This window comes from Pseudoliparis swirei, chromosome 24 (genome assembly GCF_029220125.1).
Source record: "Pseudoliparis swirei isolate HS2019 ecotype Mariana Trench chromosome 24, NWPU_hadal_v1, whole genome shotgun sequence".
Lineage (NCBI taxonomy): Eukaryota > Metazoa > Chordata > Actinopteri > Perciformes > Liparidae > Pseudoliparis > Pseudoliparis swirei.
The window spans coordinates 14,125,682-14,147,180 of NC_079411.1; the positions used below are offsets into that span (position 1 = coordinate 14,125,682).

A 21,499-nucleotide genomic window follows, 5' to 3' on the forward strand; every position below is an offset into this window, starting at 1 on the left:
TCCTGGAAAGATTACCTCAGTATTGTTGTCGAGCCACCAGAAGAAGGTCACAGTGCGCGAGTGGCTGGGTAGGACCACTGCTGTGATGTTCACCTCCTTGTTCTTTATGACCACGAAGGGAGCGAGAAGCCGGACGTGCTCCACTGGGCCTGAGGAAGCAACCCACAGGGGAGCTGATATTATGCATGGCCACTTCCAAAGGGGCACACTTGAGAGTAGGCTTTGCATTCAAATAGGAACAAAGACAAGTGGACACATCCTACATCTGAGTAGCTGTGAAGCCAAATGCATTCTGAGATAAGATACTCTCCCCCACCACCACACCCTGAATCAGTGGTCACCACAGAGGTTATAGGAGCAGTCATTATGGGATGAAAGAAGGAAGAACCTTGCATTTCAGAAGTTGTTATTTCAGAAGTTAACTTTAATCAACGTGTTCGATCTCATCCCTCATCATTTGTCCAGTATTTCTTTCTCCAATCCGACATCAATGAGCACAAAACCAGACACGCATGCACATGTATGCACATTGTGTTTTGTTCTCTACATCGCTATGGCACACACGTATATAGTGCATGTTGAAAGTCTGGGATGTGGGCGGTGATTCAGAGGCTAAGCACACTCAATCTTCTCAGACTTTTCCGGTGTTAGCCGTGGCCATGCATTTCCTCTAACCTTGTGCATGGAGTTCCCGACTGTGAACCAGAACAACCAAGACAAACAGGACCTGACAGCGGTCTAGGTTGCTTTCCACTAATCCCGTGGATGAAGTTCCCCCCTGTGCTGTGGAAGGATGTGATACACTACTTTCATGGAAATACTCATACGAAAGGTTTGTGTAGTGCTGTGGTATGGGGTGTTTGTCTCGCCAAGGCTTCTGTTAGCTCTCATCCTCTTAAACCAGAACTAATCTTTATCCCCACTTTCAGATTCTCAGAGTGTGTGTGTGTGTGTGTGCGCGCTTATCTGCATGTGAATGAGAAAAGGAGTCATTTGGTATTAAATACGCTAAGCCGAGAAATCCTCGTTGGGGTTTTTGCCATCTTCCCAGCTAAAATTATTGCCATCAGAAATGTAAAAGTACAGAACACTGCAGCTGACACATCAGGATGGAAAACGGTTCAATTAAAATGTATTCAACGAATTCATGAGAGAGAAACAAACAAACAAGATTTGACACATACTATGAGGAGCATGTGTTATTCCCTTGGGGACCTAAACAAATATTTGTGTTTGTGCTGTCTGAATGGAGAGGGAAAAGCATGAAAGCGGCGCTTTGTTGTGTTTGCGTCTGTACAAACTGCTCCTCTCTAAGACGAGCCATTGTCCTGGTCTTCTATCCTCAGATGACTTGGCCTTGCAGACGTAATCTCACCGTCCGCCCACAGTGTAACCTCACGTCACGTTGGTTATGACCTTTCTCCCAACAGGTGTCTGTGTTTATCACTGCTGCTTTATTACACACTCCTGTGTAAAAGGTCAGTGCAGTTCACTTCAGCATGGATCAACAGTGTGGCTGTCATTCAGAAGAACACCTTTTATCCGAACAGAGCTGGGCAATATATACATATTAAAAACAGATACAAATGAAAAGAACACTCTCCTGATTTAAATTTTATGTCTGTCTCCCGTATGAAGCATCAGTGGTAACAAGCATTTTCTGTATAATATAAAATGACATTCATTTTAACGTTATCATTTTATGGATAATGTTGCATTTATGTCTTCATTAAAAAGAGCATGGTGTATTAATGCAATGCCCCAGTGCTGCATTGATGAGCCCTAAAACCCTAAATTGCCATATTTGCACCTTCAGTTTCCTCATCTCGGAGTCAATGTGTTTTCTGATTGTGTTTTTGGTTTAATGTCTGAACTCAGGCCTTTATTTAACACCATTTAACACTCCAGAGATTTTAAAAGGGTATAATATAAAAGAAGTCAGTAAATACATTTTGTAGTGAATTCAGAAGCTTTTATGTGTCTTAAAACGTGTAAATGAGCCGACTAAACGTCCTCACTAGAACGCTAGTCCTCCTTTAGCTCGGCGGTGGAGACGTGAGGTCGGTAACTTTCTTGGATGGCCTAAAGGAATATGCCATCCCTGTAGCATCATTTCAGAGTGTCTTTGGAACAGTAACAACATGAAAGGGACTCTGGAATGTGTTGGGAAGGTGTCAGCTGGACCTGTGAGTGCCGTACGTGTGCAGAGCGGCGGCCGTTAGCGACACAATGGAGAGAGAGACTTGCATGCACTAGAAATCACTCACATGTGACGTGCAGGAACAGTGTGGTGGAATCGTAACCGAGCGTGTTCTCTGCCAGAGCTGTGACACGGAATATTCCAGCAGACTTGTAGATGTGTTTGATCCCCTCCTCGGTCCAGCTCAGGTTGGAGTAGGACACGGCTGTGCCGTCGCCGAAATCCAGCTGGATGTTGGTACGCAGAGAGTCGCCCTGAAACACAACAGGGCCTCGTTCAGCGACATATTCATTTGGTTTATTTCCGTCTGCATCGACTCGTGGCTATTCCAGGACTGCCCACATTCAGCTACTGAAACGAAAGATACATAGATAAACATGATGCACTGACATCCCTTCGCAGCCTCTGAGAGGCCCAGCAGCTTTGCTGGGGGACCACTTTGGCTAAAGGCCAGGAGGCCAAGGGCCACTTAGCACATGAGGGGCTTAGTCCAGACCTGTAATAAACAAGCGATGGTAATGTTTCTAGCACTCTGGAAACCTACTTACACTAAAAACAAACAAAAAAGCTATGCGAATCAATTTATTTTCATTATTCATAACATGTTCATTATACCCCATAAATATACTCATCAGAGGTGTTAAAGTGCTGCGTTGACATTTGTCATCACAGGCCCTGGTGGTCACCTGGACTGAGTTACCGGTCAGTCTGTTACTACTTCGGCTGTTTGTAAAACGTGAAGAGGGACCGGACCAGAACTCAAATGCAACAATAGATCATTTTGTTCCTTCGGACCACATTAACTCAACAATAGGTTTGTAAGCAGCCTCACGTGCATCAGGTGACACAAACACCGCTCCAAATGAATAAAGAATGTAGTGTTGCTGTGTAGCTGCTGGATGTGTGAACACACTGCTGCCTGGGCGCGTTCACCATTTACTTCTACTGAACCGTCCACAACCTCAACACTGATGGAGATGGTGAGGAGAACTCTGGGGTCTCACATTGAGCATCTCAGTCATGACCTTTTTTTTTGTCTGCATGTGTGAAACGAGTGGCTATTACAGGAATAAACCAACTGCCCACATTTAGCTACTTCAATGAAAACTTTTTCAAGATATATTTCAGTCTTAGAGGAACTAACAACGATGGAAGCGTGATGACAATTCACTGCATAATGAAAAGCAAAGAAGTTGCTTTGTAGTTAGTCAGAACTCCCCCCCCCCTCAATCGGAGCGAAACCCTTGAAGCTTCTTTCTCTGGGAGAGCAGCTGCCCCGATACAGTTCATAGAATAGATTAACTTGATGACTGCAACGGGCTGCGATTGATTTCAGGTGGATTTACTCAACCCGAGGAAGGTGACACCAAGGAGAGGCAGGCGAGTGACAAAGTGACAAAGTGAAAAAGTGTCAGTCGCCAAAGATGTCGTTTTTATGGCCACTTAAATTGCACGAATGAGACAAGAAACAACAACAAAAGGAATGGTGCTCCTCTGATTTTTGCACATATTCATATATTTGGTATACTGGCAGAGATTTGGAGCCTTTCTGTGCAAATGAGCTCCATTCCAAAACCATGACAGACTTCCCAGACATCACGGCTTTGTCAGGTTGGAAAACACCAACAGCACTGACTGACTGGGATATTGGATCAAAACCCGGTTCATCAGTCACGTTTAAAGGATTTGCTGGACCACGTCATCTGAAAATGTATTTTTCTCTGCCATTGTTCTGCCTGCTGTGTTCTTGGCAAGAAGCCAACATTCATACGTTGCCACATTCATAATCGCTAACAGACGCAATAAAGTCGGGCAAAACCTTACGGGTGTGTTTTGTGAAATGAGCCTGGAGGCAGGAAGTGATGCACAGTTCATGGAGCCGTCGGCGGCCCGTTCTTTGTGAATTCACCCGTCGCTCTTTTTAAATCCATGTTCATTTTCATCAAAGTTTAGAGTCACACAACATATTCAAAGTACTTTGTTATGATTATCTAGCAATTAAGTTCTTTAAATTTCTCCTTGTCCACAATGAAAGTACTGACGTCTCTTTTCAAGAGTTTTGTCAGCAGAAAACAATGTTTTCCATAAAACATGCATTGATGCACTTTGTAATTAAATTGTAAAACTCAAGAAAACAAAGTAAGTAAAATAAGCATTGCAGTCAGCATTAATTGATTGATTTAAATGTAAACATTCATCGCATAATATCCTCAATGTTAAGATGCGGAGTGGCGTTATGCTGTGTCTATGTGTATGTGTGTGTGTGTGTGTGTGTCAAAAAGAGGTAGAGAGAGTATTGTAAATGTGTGTCAGAGTCTCTGTGGATGGGCGGTCCACAACCGGTCTTGACTTTGCACGGTGTGCCGGTCTTCAGCTGCCTGCTCGCTGTCCTCTGGGAACCACATCTGGCACTATCCGAGGATCACAGTGTGAGTGTCGGGGGCTCCAGCTGCCACGGCGACCGACTCTGCACTCCCCACCCCCCGACAGGCCTGCGGATGCAAACTCCCAGCCTCCCCTCGGCACACTGTGGAACGATGCTACTGGGATCTCCATTAGCCAAACCTCATTTGCATGCCAGCTTTGCCAAAGCACACAATAAGACAAAAGTAATACATCCATTGTTCATTTTCTCCTCCATGCTCTTTGGCTCCTTCCAGCCCATCGCTACCTGAGTCCCTTCTTTGTGGGAAACCACGGGAGGTTTAGTTGAGGCTTCTGGGGATATTTTATGTCACTTTGCCTGGAAAATGATATCTTCGATAAGTAGCAGGAGGGAAAAGGGAACAGCTAAGAACAATGCCTGACAGTGCAGGCATTGTTACGAGCTGTAATGAGTTGGCATGCAAAGGCGACTTGAGCCCAGTGGCGCCAATGTCACTCAGATGTTCTCGGCGTCTGCTCCGTTCCGCGTCCATGTTTGCTCTCTATTTCAACCACAATGGGATTCACTTATCTCCATGAGACTGATGGCGACCCGTCTCTTTTTAAATGTCACTCTTTGTGCGCTGCACCTCCGAGGGCTCAGCAGGGCCACGGACGTCATGGCTGGAGCCTTGAGGTGCTGGTTCCCTGTTGCAAGGGCTGAAAGGGCTTCGGCTACATGGGGCCAGCGTTTGTTCAGGTGAGTGTTAAACTTGAAGCCGCCATGTCAGCGCGATGGGGACGAACAAAAGAGACGACGGCTGTGAACGAGTCTAGAAAGCCACTTTGGTTATTTCCACAGAAGACCGAGCAGCATGGATCAACATATGCACTGACGATGAGTTATGTCTATTATCAGGAGCTTTACGTGGATATTGTAAGAGATGGACATGGTTAAGATAGGAAACATTTTAACAATGTAAATATAATATAATTAATTATTATACTGTAAGTATATAGTTTGAATTCTTACTTCAATATATAAATGAGTTGCTAACTCCACTACCATACATTTTTACCCAAAGTTGTCAAATGGCTGAAAATAAATAATTGTTTCATATAAACAAAGAAATCAAGAGAATTTTTGGAAAATTATCTAACTGAACTTTTTTTTTTTCTAAATTCAAATCCTCCTGGTAAATGTCATATACAATGTAACCATTACAATATCTAAAAAGATAAATCCTTGGGGTATAGAAAAGTATTTTAAAAAAAATGTGTAATAATTATACAGGCACAACTTTAAACTCATGTCAGCAGCAAATTCAGTACATTTAAATTTATCATAACAAAGATAAGAACATGGTGAAAATGTTACAGATTTTGTAAATATGTAAATATGTAATATGAAGGTGATATTGAGGGCAGGCTGGATCTATCTTGGCTTTGCCCACATTTTGCTGTCTTGTGGTTGAAGTATTTGCTCATAAAGTAATATCTGGTGCAAGTAAATGATCACTGGAGAAAATGTGTAAATTATGGCCAGGTGGAAAATAATACAAATTTACATTCAACATGTGGTCAGAAAATAAAAGAATGAATTCGTCAGGATGTGTTCGCTGCACGTGTTTTCTTTGAGAGGATTATATACGTGAATGTGTTTACTGCATGTTCGGCTGTCTCCAAGTGGGCAAAAGAGAATGCAGCTTTAAATATCACATTATTGTTACATTCGTGATTCCCACGGAAGGTTAACCGGACTATTTGGGTCATTTTGGACTGGAATGATGAACTAAATGGCAAATTCCTTTACAAATATCTTAGGTTCACAGCCCGCCCCTTATGGGAAGCGAGAGTAAAAGGATGTTTATTTTGTATGTCGCTGCTTTAAACGAGTCAGGACAAGGTTTTCTGGTATTATGACAACACTAAGTTTCAAAATGAGCACTGAAGTTAATAATTTAGGTGAGATTCCTCAGTGGTTGCACCTGTCATGTTCGATCACAGTATTTGCCGGCAAGAGATTCCATCTCGCTTTTCCACTGGGGCGGAAATAAGTTCCACAAAAAGAGAACATGAGCAAGAACAACTGTAGAACATTTCCCCCCAAATGTGACTGGAGTGTGAAACAGAGAAGTGATTATTGCACCGGGGGAAGAGATGTAGCGGCGGCACAGAACCGGGGACACTACATCAAACCAAACACTCACTGGCTAAAAGGAGACGATTTAATAGTTATAAATAAATCAGTTCAAGTGTTCGTACCTTATGGGGACAATTAGAATTATATTGTAGAACCTAAAAGAACTGGCAGAAGCATCTCCTGAATTATTCCGTGGAAATCAAAGTCGCGTCTGTCTGGGATGAAAGCACGTAAATGAAGCGTCCTCTCAGCGGTGCCCACGCTTCAACTTGAGCTTTAGAGAATCTGATTGATGACAACACTGAACAACAGAACTGAAGAAACTGAACCGAGAGGGAAGTCACCGACTGCACTGATGCACAAGATGGAACCAGTCACAGGAAACCAGACTCAAGTGTACGTTTTAGTCGATGGAGTTCGTGGGGACTGTTCCTGAGCCACACATATGGCCATGAATTGTTTCTCACTGATAGTAAATACTTATGTTAATAATATGTATAGCAAATACAAGAAAATGATTGTCTTTCACAATTTGTTGTCTGTAGAGATTCTGTGTGTGTGTGTGTGTGGTGTCTCGCTGTCTCAGGTAATGAAACTGAGATCAATAGAGACATATTTCTTTGTCGGCGGGCTACCAGTTGTTGTGAAGCTTCAGTCATATCTCCACTTTCACTTTATAGCAATCCACAGACAGTTGGGAAAGAGAGAGATAGAGTGAGGAAGAGAGAGAGAGAGAGCTGCGCAAACGGCTGATTTTAGAGAATCATTCATAAAGTATTTATATATCTACACTCTGATAGTGCTGCGTTCTCATGTGAGTGCTCTGACTGTGACTCAAATTCTGTGGTTTTGAAACAGTGTCCCCACGTTGTTGTTATTCAGCCTTTCGGAGGCGACAGCCAAGCTCCGATGCTTCTGCACATTTGGATCGTGCACCTTTGTGTAAATGGTGATTTATTTGCACACAATAAGGAGATTGATTGAAGGCACGAGTGGTTTGATACTTTTTTTCATAACCCCATTTTTTTTTGCCGCTGAGGCAATTTGACCAGGACATTGCCGGCTGAATCGAGCTCCTGAGATCTGAGATTGAATCACCAAATTGTTGACTTTTCAGGGTCACCCATATCACACACTTATTTGTATCAATGTCGTCGTGCGAGCATATGTATTTTGAACAAAGATGAGCTCATGCATTTCAGAAATAGAATTAAAACATTGCTATATTACTATTGACTATATGACTCTGTCTCATAAACACTCACACATATATATATATATATAGACATATAAACATATATATATATATATACACTACCTTTCAAAAGTTTGGGGTCACTTAGAAATGTCTTTATTTTTCAAAGAAAAGCACTGCTTTTTTAATAAAGATAACATTAATCAAAAATACACACTATACATTGTTAATGTGGTAAATGACTATTCTAGGTGGAAATGTCTGGTTTCTAATGACATATCTCCATAGGTGTATAGAGGCCCATTTCCATCAACTATCACTCCAGTGTTCTAATGGTACATTGTGTTTGCTAATCGCCTTAGAAGACTAATGGATGATTAGAAAGCCCTTGTGCAATTATGTTAGCACAGCTGAAAACAGTTATGCTGGTGATATAAGCTATACAACTGGCCTTCCTTTGAGCTTGAAGTTTGTAGAACAAAATTAATACTTCAAATATTAATCATTATTTCTAACCTTGTCAATGTCTTGACTATATTTTCTATTCAATTTTCAATTCATTTGATAAATAAAAGTGAGTTTTCATGGAAGACACGAAATTGTCTGGATGACCCCAAACTTTTGAACGGTAGTGTATATACAAAATCATTTTAACATTATGTGAACATGCCAGTGTTCCCTGCGATGCTGAATATGGAAGGGCCGCTGCGTTCTTCAGATATTGTTTGAGGTTTGGTCGATGTCGTTTAGGCCCAAGCAGAAAGAAAAGCCCGTCTGCACCTGCAATGGTTGCGTTGCATAACATCATTCTCAAGCAACACAAATCCAGTTCTAACCGGGAACACAATTACCATGAGGTGCTGCTGATCTTTTCATATCCCAAAACATGGGATGTGTCTTTTTCATTCTTCTTCTCTGTTTCTTCCTTGTTTTGAAATGTGAATGTACACCAGAGTCTTCTACCCACTAAATATTTTAGGCCATTTGCTCTCCCCAAGAAATACCAGCCACTGCTGGGTTCATGAATATAAATTACATTTTGAATTCATCTTAAGAATGTTCTCAAATATGATCAACGCCATGAGGATTCTTTACCCCGTCCTCTTCTTTTATCACGTTGTTCTGCTCATCACCTCCCCCCCCACACCCACACACTCTGCTTTCAGGCAAACGTCCCTCTTAATTAAAATTGCCATCGATTCCTCAACTTATCACAAAGTAATATGACAACTGCGTCTGGACACGACCTTGGGCAACACACACACACCTTCCACTGCTCACAGGTTTTGTCAATGGAGTGTATTCTTCCTGAGAAACATGCGAGGAAACCTGGCAGGCTCGCATTTCTCACTAACAGGGTCTCAAGTGAGGTCTTTTAATTCTGCCTCTGGCTCACAACGCCATTGCATGGGTGATTTGGAGCCATTTGACTCCATTAAACACTTCAGAATACTGTTAGTTTCTTCCAACTCACCAGACGGAAATCAAACTTCAGCATTTCTGCTCCAGGGTTCGGTGAATTATTTTGTGTGTGTTGTATTTCATTCTTGAAGGATTGGAAAGAATGTCGATGTTGGCTCAGTCGAGCTGCAGTGCATTTTGAGACATTCAATTGTTTTTATTTATGTTACAGTCTACCAGTTATTTACCAAGGTTTATGTATCCAGGGGGGAAGTACAGGTCACAGTGTGTGTCGTCAGTGTAATTCCGAAACAGATGCACTTTAAAATAATATACAAGGCACCCAGTATGGAGCCATGAGGGATGCCACATATTATGAATAGTTTGGCATGTCCTGCTTTTAAACATATTGTTGGGCCCTCATTAACATTGGACACACTATCACGAACTGGACATTGACCAGACAATATTTTCATGTATTTCTTGTTTTTATTGATTGTTAATAGTTTCATTTATCACCTTGCATGTGTGTATCTGCAATCGAGGCTTGAATTGTGTGAGAGGTTAATGCTGGTTACGATGAGTAAAGCTCATGCAGGCACTTAAGTCAGCTCAGGGGTCCTTCAAGAAGAAAGCGAGGGAAAATGCTATGCTAGTTGTATTAGCTAGTTATAGACTAAGGCTGTGTCTACTACCGCGCACTTAACGAAGTACACTGCAATGCAGTGCACTGCAATTCAGTGCACTGCATTGCAGTGCACTGCGTCGCTGATGAAGTGCTGTCTCAAATGGAACACTTAACCGTTAACCACTTGGCGGAAGTGACGGACGCAAATCTGTTCACGGCACCCGCGAAATTAAGCCGGGAGTGACGTATGCAAATCTGCTTGCGATACCCTAACCCTTAAACTGACAAAATGAATGCACTTCTTGCCCTCTTGTTGTCCCTTGTTTACCTTTCTCCACCCCATGTGGAAACTGCGATACCTCCACAATCGCGGCAGGAGCCTCCGCCTACTGGCTGAAGTCGAGATGGTATATGTAAATTTAATTGTGATTTTGCCTTACCTTCACAGCATAGCTTCATGTAGTAGTTGCAATTAGATTCTCCTCGCTAGGTATGCTAAATTCTCAATTATCTTTGTCAGAAGTAGCCTTCTTCTTTGCAATCCACATACACACCATATGGAAATAAAACATGACAAATCTGTACATGTTTGTCCCTAGATTCCAATTAGTTTTAAGAATTATCCACTGAAATGATAGGCATCATCTGCTTGAATTCACACAGTAATAGGCCTACTTTGACTGACTGTACTTTTATACACATCTCTGTTGTAGTGAAGTTCACCCTGATACAGGAATCAATTAGCAATTGAACACACAGGCATATTAATTATTGTTACAAACATGCATCAATTCTAATATAAATCAGAAAACGCAATAAAAGACTACAAAACCTCAATGACAACATTTTATTGATAAAATGACTTACATATTAATATAATCTTCCTTCCCTCCCTCCCACACTCTACAGCAGCCACACAGTCCCAGGCGGCGCTGCTGTATCAATGTTGCAATGCCACTGCTGGCGTTGTATTTTGATGGCCACAGTGACATGAGGGTGGACTTCAGGCTCACCGAGTCATTCAACGCCCTCATGGCTGTGCTGGGCACTGACTGACCACGGTTGGGGCCCGAGATCTCCGTCTAGTTTTTATTTTTGGCTTGCCAGCGCCACCTCCTATCGGGTGGTGGCCAGGGCCTTCGACAGGCCCCGGGCTCAGTGCATGATGCCAGGGTCCTGAATAACAGCCCCATCTTCTATGAGCAGTCATACCCTCCACCAGGATACTGTATCCTTGGGGATGGTGGCTATCCCTGCCTGTCCCAACCCATCTGCCTCATGACCCCCTTCAGGCAGCCTGTCCGCAACCACCTCCAAGCACGCTACAACTGCTGCCTGTCAAAGGCGAGGTGTGTTGTGGAGAGGTCCTTCGGGATACTGAAGACGCGATGGCGGTCCATCTTCTTAAAGGCCCTGGAGGTGGATGTGAGGTGCCAGAGGTCATTGGAGCCAGATGCAGATGTCGGGAGGGCAGCAGAGGACCAGCACCAGCACCTCCAGGAAACGTCTCTGGGGCAGGAAACAGAAATAGGATAGCCATTCAGTGCTCTGTCCCAGACCACGATTACATTTACATTAATACATACATACACAACATTAAAAAAACAACACACAACGATGATTGAAAGCTACAATTATTTCTAGAAGGACAAGCTTAGATAGCTATCGTAACAGTATTAATTATCAGGCGGCGTGTGTGCAAACGTTCGCGGTGTCATGTTAACCCGTTATTACACTGAGCATATCCATTGTTAATCCATTATTAAAATTGCTATTTCGATTGGTTAACAGAACAGCCGTTGTTTAACACTGTCCGATGACTGACATAGCTATCTGTCATCGGACTTGCCGCTGGAGCAAGCGCCTGGAGCCGACCTGCCCCCGCTCGTCAAGCGAAAAGTGTCCGATAAAAGTGCACCTTCGTCGGACTGGCCGGGTGGTGGATTACCCAGCTATCTTATCATAACTGCCATGCAGATCCAATGGCATCTAATGCTACCTAGGTATGCTCACTAATCTGAGAATGGCATGTTAGTAGTACATTGTAATACCAGTACAATGTGTAATTACCGCTGATACTTACATTTACGGTCTGTAGCTTCGTGGTCTACCGCTTGTGCTGTCCGCCATTGTTTTAGAAATAAAATGAAAAGCTGGCGAAAGGGCTCCTCCTCTTCCGCTACGTCGCCAAGATGGCGGCCGTTTAGAGCGAGTAGTGTCCATCGTTTTACACTACATTTTTTGCCCGTTTGCAGTGCACCATCCGGGTACTTTCAGTGCACTGAATTCTGCTGGTTTTTTCAGTGGCGCACTTCGAACACTGAAAGTCAGTGCTCCAAGTGCTCAAGTGCGCGGTAGTAGACACAGCCTATAACAGCCAACAGCCTGCAGCATGCAGTTGCGTTACTGATTGTGATGTGTTTCTGTGCTTTCAGGGGGGTAAAAGTGATAAACAGTATAAAAGTAGCGACATGGATCATAACTGTCAGTAATACGAAAATGTAATATGTGAATATGAATGTATGTCGGAGTTGTGCAAAGGTAATGTTATGATGCGTCGAAGGGGACATAGTGCGTCTCCGAGTCATGCTAGCGAATGACAAACAGTGTTGCAACCACCTGTAACCTGTGAGAATAAGAGTTGTGTGAATGTGAAAAATGTCGCCGGGTGAATGAAGTAGTTAGAGTGGTAGTGTAAGCAGATATGTTCTGTGTATATGTTTAAGGGAAAATGCTACGCTAGTTGTATTAGCTAGATATAGATTAAAACAGCCTGCAGCATGCAGTTGTGTTACTGATTGTGATGTATGTCTGTGCTTTCAGTAAAAACAGTTCTTAAACCCATGCACGCTTGGATGTCCTATGTGTCCAAGTGTGCAACAATATACATTAATTTGATAATAACATGTAATTATTGACTTTTAAGTTACAGTGCTACCTCATGTGTTCTCGTTGCAAAGTCAACTTCATATACATTGCCACATGGGTATTCACAATCAGACAAATACAAGGGAACATTTCACTTATCTGCAGGCCTTTATGGTTGTGCACGCACTGTATTTTAACTCTAAATCTGTCCTTCTGTACATATTACATCTATTGCATCTGTCCATCCTAGGAGAGGGATCCTCCTCTGTTGCTCTCCTCCAGGTTTCTTCCCTTTTTTTCCCCCTGAAGGGTTATTTGGGAGTTTTTCCTGGTCCGATGTGAGGTTTTGGGGCAGGGATGTCTATCGAGATAAATTTGTAATTTGTGAAATTGGGCTAGACAAATAAACTGAATTGAATTGAATTAATATCAATTCTGCAACATCTTTTCAATATTGGACCATAAACTTTACTTTTTTCTCTCATAGTTATCAAACTTTTATCAAAATGTGAATTGCAAGTGTTTTTATCAAAAGAGCATCATAGCATCTTTGTCACGTTTAATGTCCCGGACCTTGACTAGTTTTGTGGATGCAGCTCTAACATATGAGCCGTACTCTGCCAGCTCTACAGCAAACAGAAAGGTTGAAAGTAGCAGGTTAGCATGTGCTAGCTACAAGGCAACTATATGTGCACAGTACTTTACACCAACAACGCAATTCAAAAGATTTCCACAGTCAGACGCTCATCAAATAGAACACAGATCTAAAAAAGAAACACAAGTCCAAACAAATGCTATCTTTGTACTTGTACATTAAAAAAAATATCTTTTCAGTTTAAATCAAATGAATAAATCAGAGCCCAAAATAAATAAAAAGGGCATTGAGCTTTATTAGTCAATGAGCCATGTTGGCTGTTCTCACCTCATCCAGATGAACCAAGAAGGTGATGTTGCTGTCCAGGTTGGCCGTGAGTTTTCCGTCTTTGGTGGTCAGCAGAAGTCCTTTCGGAGATCTGATGGGGCACTGCTGCTTTCTGGCCATGTACATTTCTTTAACTCCTTTAGTGCAGTTGTTCAACACCACTTTGCGGTACCTTTGAGAGAGCCAAAGGACTAAACTTGAACTGTATTCTATGATGCAGCATTTCTAGTTCAATCTTCTCAAGACTCCTTTACTTTTCAAATGAATCCCCCAGGTGCTACATGGGCTCCTGGTTCAGAAACAATGTTGTTGAATTCAGCAGAGAGGCGTGTCAGTACAGCTGTTGTGCCTTTCAGTTTCAAAAGCAAACGAGATGACAACTGACAACACAAGCTGAGTCAGAGGCGAAGACACCTCGCAAAGCTTAATTACAGCACGAGTGAATGAAAACACTGTGATTAAGCTTTGTAAGTGTCTGCCCCCTGGAGCCTCAAAAGAAACAAACACACACACACACACACACACATCTTGCTAGAACAAGAGCGAAAATGGAGTGAAAAGAAATGATTACACTGCCGACACAAAAAGCAATGTGTTCGGTATGAAGAACATCACAAGGGTAATCGACGGCCACTGGCTGCGGCGTCTATCAAAGGATGCAGGATTCTAAGATATTGGTAGACTTTATGGGGAAACACGGGTTGATGAGGAGAGACAGCATTCATCACATTCTGGATGGAGCGGATCTCATCTAGAGATCTGAGTTTATAAGTGGACATATAGCTTGACAACTCATTTGAGACCAGTAGCAGAGTTGCAGTCTCACTTCTCTGGGCTTCCATTAGAGCAGTTACCCACCCAAACCCCAATAGAGACCACATGTTTGACCCACGCACACTTAAATCCTACGTTGTGTACTGCAGTGGTAATCAATTCAACATCAGGCATGTGTTGAAAACTGATTATTGAAATCAGTGTGATTGAGCGATCACAAAGCAAAGATAAAGTAGCGATGCTCTGGTCAATTTGGAGGTAACAAGCAAAGATAAAGTAGCGATGCTCTGGTCAATTTGGAGGTAACAAGAAACGGTCAATATTAAGTTGTAGATTGGAGGTCTGTTGTCGATCAGATACAGCGTTAAAACAAAAAAATTAAATTCTTCGCACGCCGGGTGCTGGCGGGACGCCCCCTCCTCCGCCGGCGCACGCGCGCGGCGGCTGACTTTGTCATCACGACGCACACTGTAAGTGTAGAACTTCCTCCCACAGTCAAAAGACATACAACTTTTAACTCGGTATCCTAAAAGATCTCTTTCTTTTATCCTGTGCATACTCACAACATAAAATTCCAAAGCCTAGTTCACTATAACTAAATAAGGAGAACCTTTAAAATAAGGAAAGTTTCACAGGTGACACGAGCACCAGTCTCCTGGGTGAAAGTCCCCCATCCACCCAACCTCCCCCTACACAGACGTCATACTACAGCAGCTGACTTCCTCCTTTACTCCCCTCATAACTACGGCAAACTTTGATTATAGAGAAGGTTTTCAACGCAAAATCAAAGTAACTGTAAATGTTAATACATGCAGTAAAGTAAGAACAACATTTCTCTCTGAAATTCAATGTTAGTACAAATACACAGCATTTGACTGAATGTGCTTCTCGCTCCTCAGAGACTCCAGGTGAGGCCAGTGACTGCTGAGGGACTTGGGATGCGGTTGTTTGTAACGCTGCTAACAAGTGGACTTTTGCAGGGTTATCTTTACGGATCAGACTTTTGTTTGCCCACATTCTTAGCCAACATGTTAAAGCCACATTGTGAACCGTCACTTCTTGCCACTCAGTGTTCTCATCCAGTTTAGCAAGTCTGATCACATTACATCAGTGCTCAGTGTCTGGTCTAAAACCCAAAGAAAGGGCATCCCAAACAGGCATGTTTGTGCAAAGGAAAGAACGACACATTTATAACAACACAAATCACACCGTGCTCACCCTGTGCTGTTGAGGTAGTTTTGACCCTGGCTGCAGCTTCTGGAGACAGTGGAGGGGTTGAACCAGAAGGCTGGCCGGCAGTTCCCGTCGCCGCGCCGCTCATATCCGTAATCGCTGTTGGACAACAAAGCACATCATGTGGCACCTGATCAATATCAGCATGTTAGAAGGGACATAATGTGGTAGAGTGAGTCCTGCGACGCTCTCTGATGTTTCTCTTTGTAAATGGTGACTAAGTCACGGTGCCTGTCTGGCACAAAGATGACCCACTATGATGTATCGATTAAAACCGCGGTTGATAAATGTGCCGAAGCAGTGTGAAGCCGACTGTATGTAAAACCCCCCGGAGGGGCTTTTCTTTCTTCTCTTCCACCACACTCAGGGATGACGGACTCTCACTCGCCTGCTTTCGTTTGCATTCAGAACATGATTTACATCTAACACGTAAGCAAGTGTCCATTCTGATAATGGCCCCGACATTGATTTATCAATTACTCACCAAGCAAGAACGAACAACAAAACTAAAAAGGCCAGAGGCTGAATGGGCGAGTCTGACTCTGGGATAATGACAGCGTGAGCTTCTCATTAACACGTTGTTGAGGCGGATTGGTTGCACAGGTGCATGTGGAGTTAGAGGCAGAAGGTGAGGATGGTGACTTTGGGACAAAACAGATGAAAGGCAAATCTTGAGAGCGTGTACAACACCGAGAGAGCTTCTGCCGGCTCGCAGAAGTTTCCCTGTCTTTTTTTTGACGACATGTTTTAGTTACTGGAGAACTTTTTAGAAATCAATTAAAAGCACAACAATCGCTTTGGTAGAACTAGGGGTCTTCCTGATTTCCCAATTGTTCCTTTCCACGCCTCCATGCCTCATCCCTGGGAGATAAGAGCAGAGGAGGCGAGGAGAACATGCGAGGAGAGCGGAGTCGTGGCAACAAGCATAACAAATGAAACATCCTTTCCTGAGCTCCATTTAAAAGCAAAATAAAAATTACTTGCGTCACAACTGCATCATATATATCATTTATATATTTTATTGTGTAAAGCTAAATGTTCGTGTGAAAAATGCGATACAAATAAAGAGGGACATGTGACGGTTTGCACTTGTAAACATCATAGCAAGATAATATCAGAAGAACTTAAAAAAACAGAACTACTAGCAGGTGAAATGTGTGAGAACAGAGCGGAGGAGGAGCTACACCAACTGTAAAGGGCAGCAGGTGTCATCGCATAACTACACCTTATGATCTATAAGGAACTGTTACATTGGTAGAGTCCTGCCATGGTTGGGATTATTCCAGATGTTGAAAAGACTTCCTCCAAGATACACAATGTTACTTTGTTTAGAGCTCCTCCTGCGAACCTCAAGAGGCACTTTAGGAATTGGAACGTTAAAAAAATGGATCGCTGATAACGAGCCTCAGGAATTGTGGAATTGAGGAGACACAGAGTGGTGAAACGAGAAAGGTTTCAGTGGAAGTTTGAAGCAAATGAGGTTCTCTACGTACACAAGCACATTGTTCTCCGTGAGGATCTCTGCTTTACTCACTGTGTCGCCAAACCACTTGGAGTGGTTGGAGCACGCAAAACTCGCCTGATTGAGATTCATGGTCTGTATTCAAAAAGTGATGGAGGGTTGACATCCACCTCTAATCTTTGGTGAATCAGCCTCTTGTACATACAATGAGATGATGTAATTGCCCTTTCCTCCACATTGCAGAGCACCATTGTTCTCATGCAAGGCTGATGAGAATGGCCATCACCTGATTCAGTGGCCCCTCGAAGTACGTGTACGAGTCGAGTTTTTTTTCTGCTCTTAAAAAAAATAAATCTTTATTTCATAATTTTATGCAAGCTTTCGGTAATTCTCTGCTGAGAGACAGCAGCAGAAATCAGACTAGTCACAGAAAGAAGTAACTTTACATTAGTTCAATGGAAAACATTTGGCACTTACACAAACTAAGTGCTGTATGTTGAGATAGCTTTTTGCTTCTCCCCTGTCGCTATGAGATAAAGAATACAACCGTTTAGGATTTGCATACAAATTGAAACTATTTACGCCCACACACATCGTCTCAACAGAATTACAAGCAGCATAGCGAGCTCACAAAAAGACAGACATTATGAGCAAATCGTGCACAACGATCCCAACTTTATCAGATTATTGGAAAACGCACAGTAAATTGAGTGAATTAATGAGACATGAATAGCATATGCAATGGATTCCACTTAAATGGCTGAAAGTTGGCCTTGAGCTGCAGAGTGGAAATGGCGTTTGCATATAACTCCTCTCTTGTGAGAGCTCCTAATGCTCAGATCACAGACACCACTTTCTTACTGCTAATACATAGATCATTCATTTTACATATTGTATTTGTGCTTCAGAGAATCTTTTCGTACCACTATCTTATAGTTCCATTTGTGATGCTGTCAAACCAACCAGTTCATTGCTATATATATATATATATATATATATACTCCTTCAAGAGCTCACACTCCTCTTAATATATACAAATAGATATAACTGCTCAGCGTGTTTTGTAACAAGTTATTATTAGATGAGCATCAAGACAAGAAAGTCTATGCAGGAACACAATGGTCTCAAAGAAGAGCTCAACACATGGTCTTTTATCATCTGTACATTTTGTTTGCCTGTTTTGCATCAAATCAAATAAAAGTTATGCGGTGTGACGTGATGGGAGTGAGCTGTTTATAGCTAAAGTCGGGAGGTTAGATCAGCCCAGAGTGATGCATCTTTAAGTGGACTAAAGACTTTTTTTTAACGGTAGCAGGGTGGACAACACCTTGTCACTCCTAACCGGTCAGTGTGGTCAGTGGCTCCGTCAGCGGGGTACCCCTCTAGTGTCCGTCAGTGACGTTACATGGAATAAGTCTCTTTTCAAAACGAAAAAGGGACATCAGGTTGGGTTGGAAGCACTTGAAAATAACGATAAATAACTTTTGTCAAGTCATAGATGTTTTACTTTAAATATGGAAGCTTTTGACTGGACACAGCATTTAAATAAAAAAGACCTGTGGCTGTGTACTGATACAAACATTTGGCAGCTGCCCAATAAAAGTCCAAACATATTATGTCACAAGAACGAATGAAAGGAGTGATTGGACATGTGTGTCACTCAGTGCGGTTACATGCAATCGAATTATTGGCTTAGTCGGACTGAAATCGAATTATCCGTTTCATGTAAACACCTTAGTCGGACTTTGTGCGGTCCGACTTGATCCGATTAACACCCTGGATAGCTCGGTCCGATCCAGTTGATAATTCGACTCTCGCGGCATGTAACTCTGAATTCGATTCGGAACTGGACTTTGCGTCTTTGCGCATGCTCGAGATCCCGCCGCCCTCCTCCCTCCCTCCCATGTCGTGACCCGGAAGTCGAAAGAGACGATAAATTAAATTCTCCGTGTACCTTGGCGTGGCGTCTTCTCTCCGTTATCAACTCAGCCAATAGCGCCATTTGCATTCGCTGTACTCCTATTAACACCATGGAAGAATAGTAGAGGGATGTAGCTTCGCCTTGCTCTCTGTTCGCCATCTTTCTCGAAATGTTGTTGTTGGTGGCGGTGAAGAGGTCAAGCGGAAATGGCTGTATCACCACGAGTTGTAATGAAAACAGCGCCACCTATCGTATCGGATATGACATGCTTTCGGCCAATGATTCGAATTACTCACTGCCATGTATATTGGGATAACAGCAGATCTTCCAAAAGATAGTATAGTCCGACTAAAGCAAGATTCGAATTATACCATCATGAAAACGCACTGAGTGTTTGAGAACAAACAATGATGTTAATGAAGCTCTCTTCTGCAGACAATGGTGAGACATATAATTCCCTTGGGCGACTACAAAGGAAGGGAAGGGAACACATCATCTTACCATTCAAAATCATGAGCTCGACAAATACAGGACTCAGCTGAAAGGATTTTGGAGTAGTCCTTTCCCAGCATGCAGTAGTTTCCCGGCCTGCGCTTCATGTAAATCTGTTTTTGCCCCATCACACACGGCTCACCCTGTTGACACAACAAGCACCACAAACACTGTGACTGTTGCTTCTCGTCATGGCAACGGTGCACATTCCTGTATGAAATGTTTACGCGTCCCACCTGGTTGTGAAGGTGCCAGGTCTGATAGTCTTCCTCTGTGCATTTCCTGCTAAAAATTGACTTGTAGTCAATCTTGATGAGCTGCCATTCAGAACGATGACTGAAGTGTCCAAAGAAGCTGCAAGAGGCAAAGGCTACAATTACTTTCAATCAAAAGCGACGATATTATGACAATCTGTACATTGAAGCAGCTATTCTCAAACACCGGGCCACAATAAAAAACATCACGAGTGATAACCTTCCCTCGGATGCAGTGACACAAATGGATGTTTGGTGTGGATCCCCAGGTTGGAAATTCTGTCACCAAATGTTTAAAGGGACAACAACTGAGAGAAAAAAAGAAAAATTTTCACAAATTGATGTATAAAAAAAATATCTAAATATTATATTATCAAATCAAGTTGTAGTAAATGGCTTGATCCTTTAAAGACCCTCACAACGTGTCATGTGAGTGTTTTAGTATGACGGATCATACAGGAAATCACAAACTGTTTGACAAAGCAGTTCACACTACATATATATATCTATATATATATATATATGTATATACATATATATATATATATGTGTGTGTGTGTGTGAGTGTATATGAGACAGAGACATTCAATAGTAATATATATTTATATATTAATTAATTAATAATTTTTTTGTGTGAGTATGGGCTTACACACCGGACTTATGTCACATATTTCAATGCATCAATTATTATGGGGTAATCTTTTAATCTAAATGTGATGACAGTTGGGGGGGTTTGGTCGCTGTCAATCAAAACTGTTTAAACCACGCAATTCTGCTAACTGAGTTTTGGAATTTGAATTTTTCAACAAATAAAAACACAAGATGGATTTTCATTTAAGTATGTCTAATTAGCTATTATAACTATTGGCCATTAAATCAGGACTATTTCATTTTATAGAGAAACATTTAATATTTGAAACCCCGTTTTTGGGCGCTTTGTGGTTGTCTCATTAAACTAGTGGTCTCCTTATGAACAAACCCATTTGTCAAATGATCTCTTATCCACAAAGGCCCACATGACCCACTACCTGCCTCTCAGAATGTGGCTTAATAAAAACTAAATTCCACAGAGCGTTGGCTTGATGCCTTCCTTAAAGGTCCTCCATCCATCAAGCCTTTTTGCTGAGAACCCTGAGCACTGAACAGAATAGAAAAAAAATTCAATTCACCTTTCACTCAGCGCACAATACCCCTGACAAGGACAAAAAAATCAACACCTTTTAACATGTCATTCATCCTTCTTTTGGATTTTCTTCTGGACTTACGTCATGATTTGGTTCTCAGCCCCAGTCTCCACCAAGACCCCATCCACAAACAGAGGCACCAGGGAGAAGCTGTGCTGGGTCCACTGCCTCCCCTCGTCAAAGCTGACCCTGTGTATGTGAGTCAGAACAAATTCCCATCACAAGCGCAGCAACAACAGTGGCCCGGAAACAGACGCTCTCTATTAGAGCCTGGTCATGGGGGGAATCAGAATGACTGGCTTGTCTCAACAGACGAGTCTCGGAGTTTCTGTGCAATTAGCCACTGTAGCTTTGGGTAAATATCAAACGGCTGAGCATTAAACGCTGTTTAAAAGGCAGACTGTCTGGATATAGAGGTGAAGAGGCAAAAAGGAAAAAGGGAAACATCACCGGTCCTG

At 42.4% G+C, this 21,499-nt stretch overlaps 1 protein-coding gene across 1 annotated transcript in view; it reads right to left on the reverse strand.

The window, feature by feature from the left end:
• sorcs3a (sortilin related VPS10 domain containing receptor 3a) overlaps window positions 1–21,499 on the reverse strand; it is a 259,289-nt gene that overhangs the window by 20,258 nt on the left and 217,532 nt on the right. The window contains exons 14-20 of the mRNA XM_056408465.1: window positions 21,123–21,230; window positions 19,840–19,957; window positions 19,613–19,746; window positions 15,714–15,827; window positions 13,722–13,893; window positions 2,268–2,454; window positions 16–149 (exon numbers count right to left, since the gene is read on the reverse strand). Of these exons, the coding sequence (XP_056264440.1) occupies window positions 16–149; window positions 2,268–2,454; window positions 13,722–13,893; window positions 15,714–15,827; window positions 19,613–19,746; window positions 19,840–19,957; window positions 21,123–21,230 (967 nt within the window). The remainder of the gene's footprint in view (window positions 1–15; window positions 150–2,267; window positions 2,455–13,721; window positions 13,894–15,713; window positions 15,828–19,612; window positions 19,747–19,839; window positions 19,958–21,122; window positions 21,231–21,499) is intronic.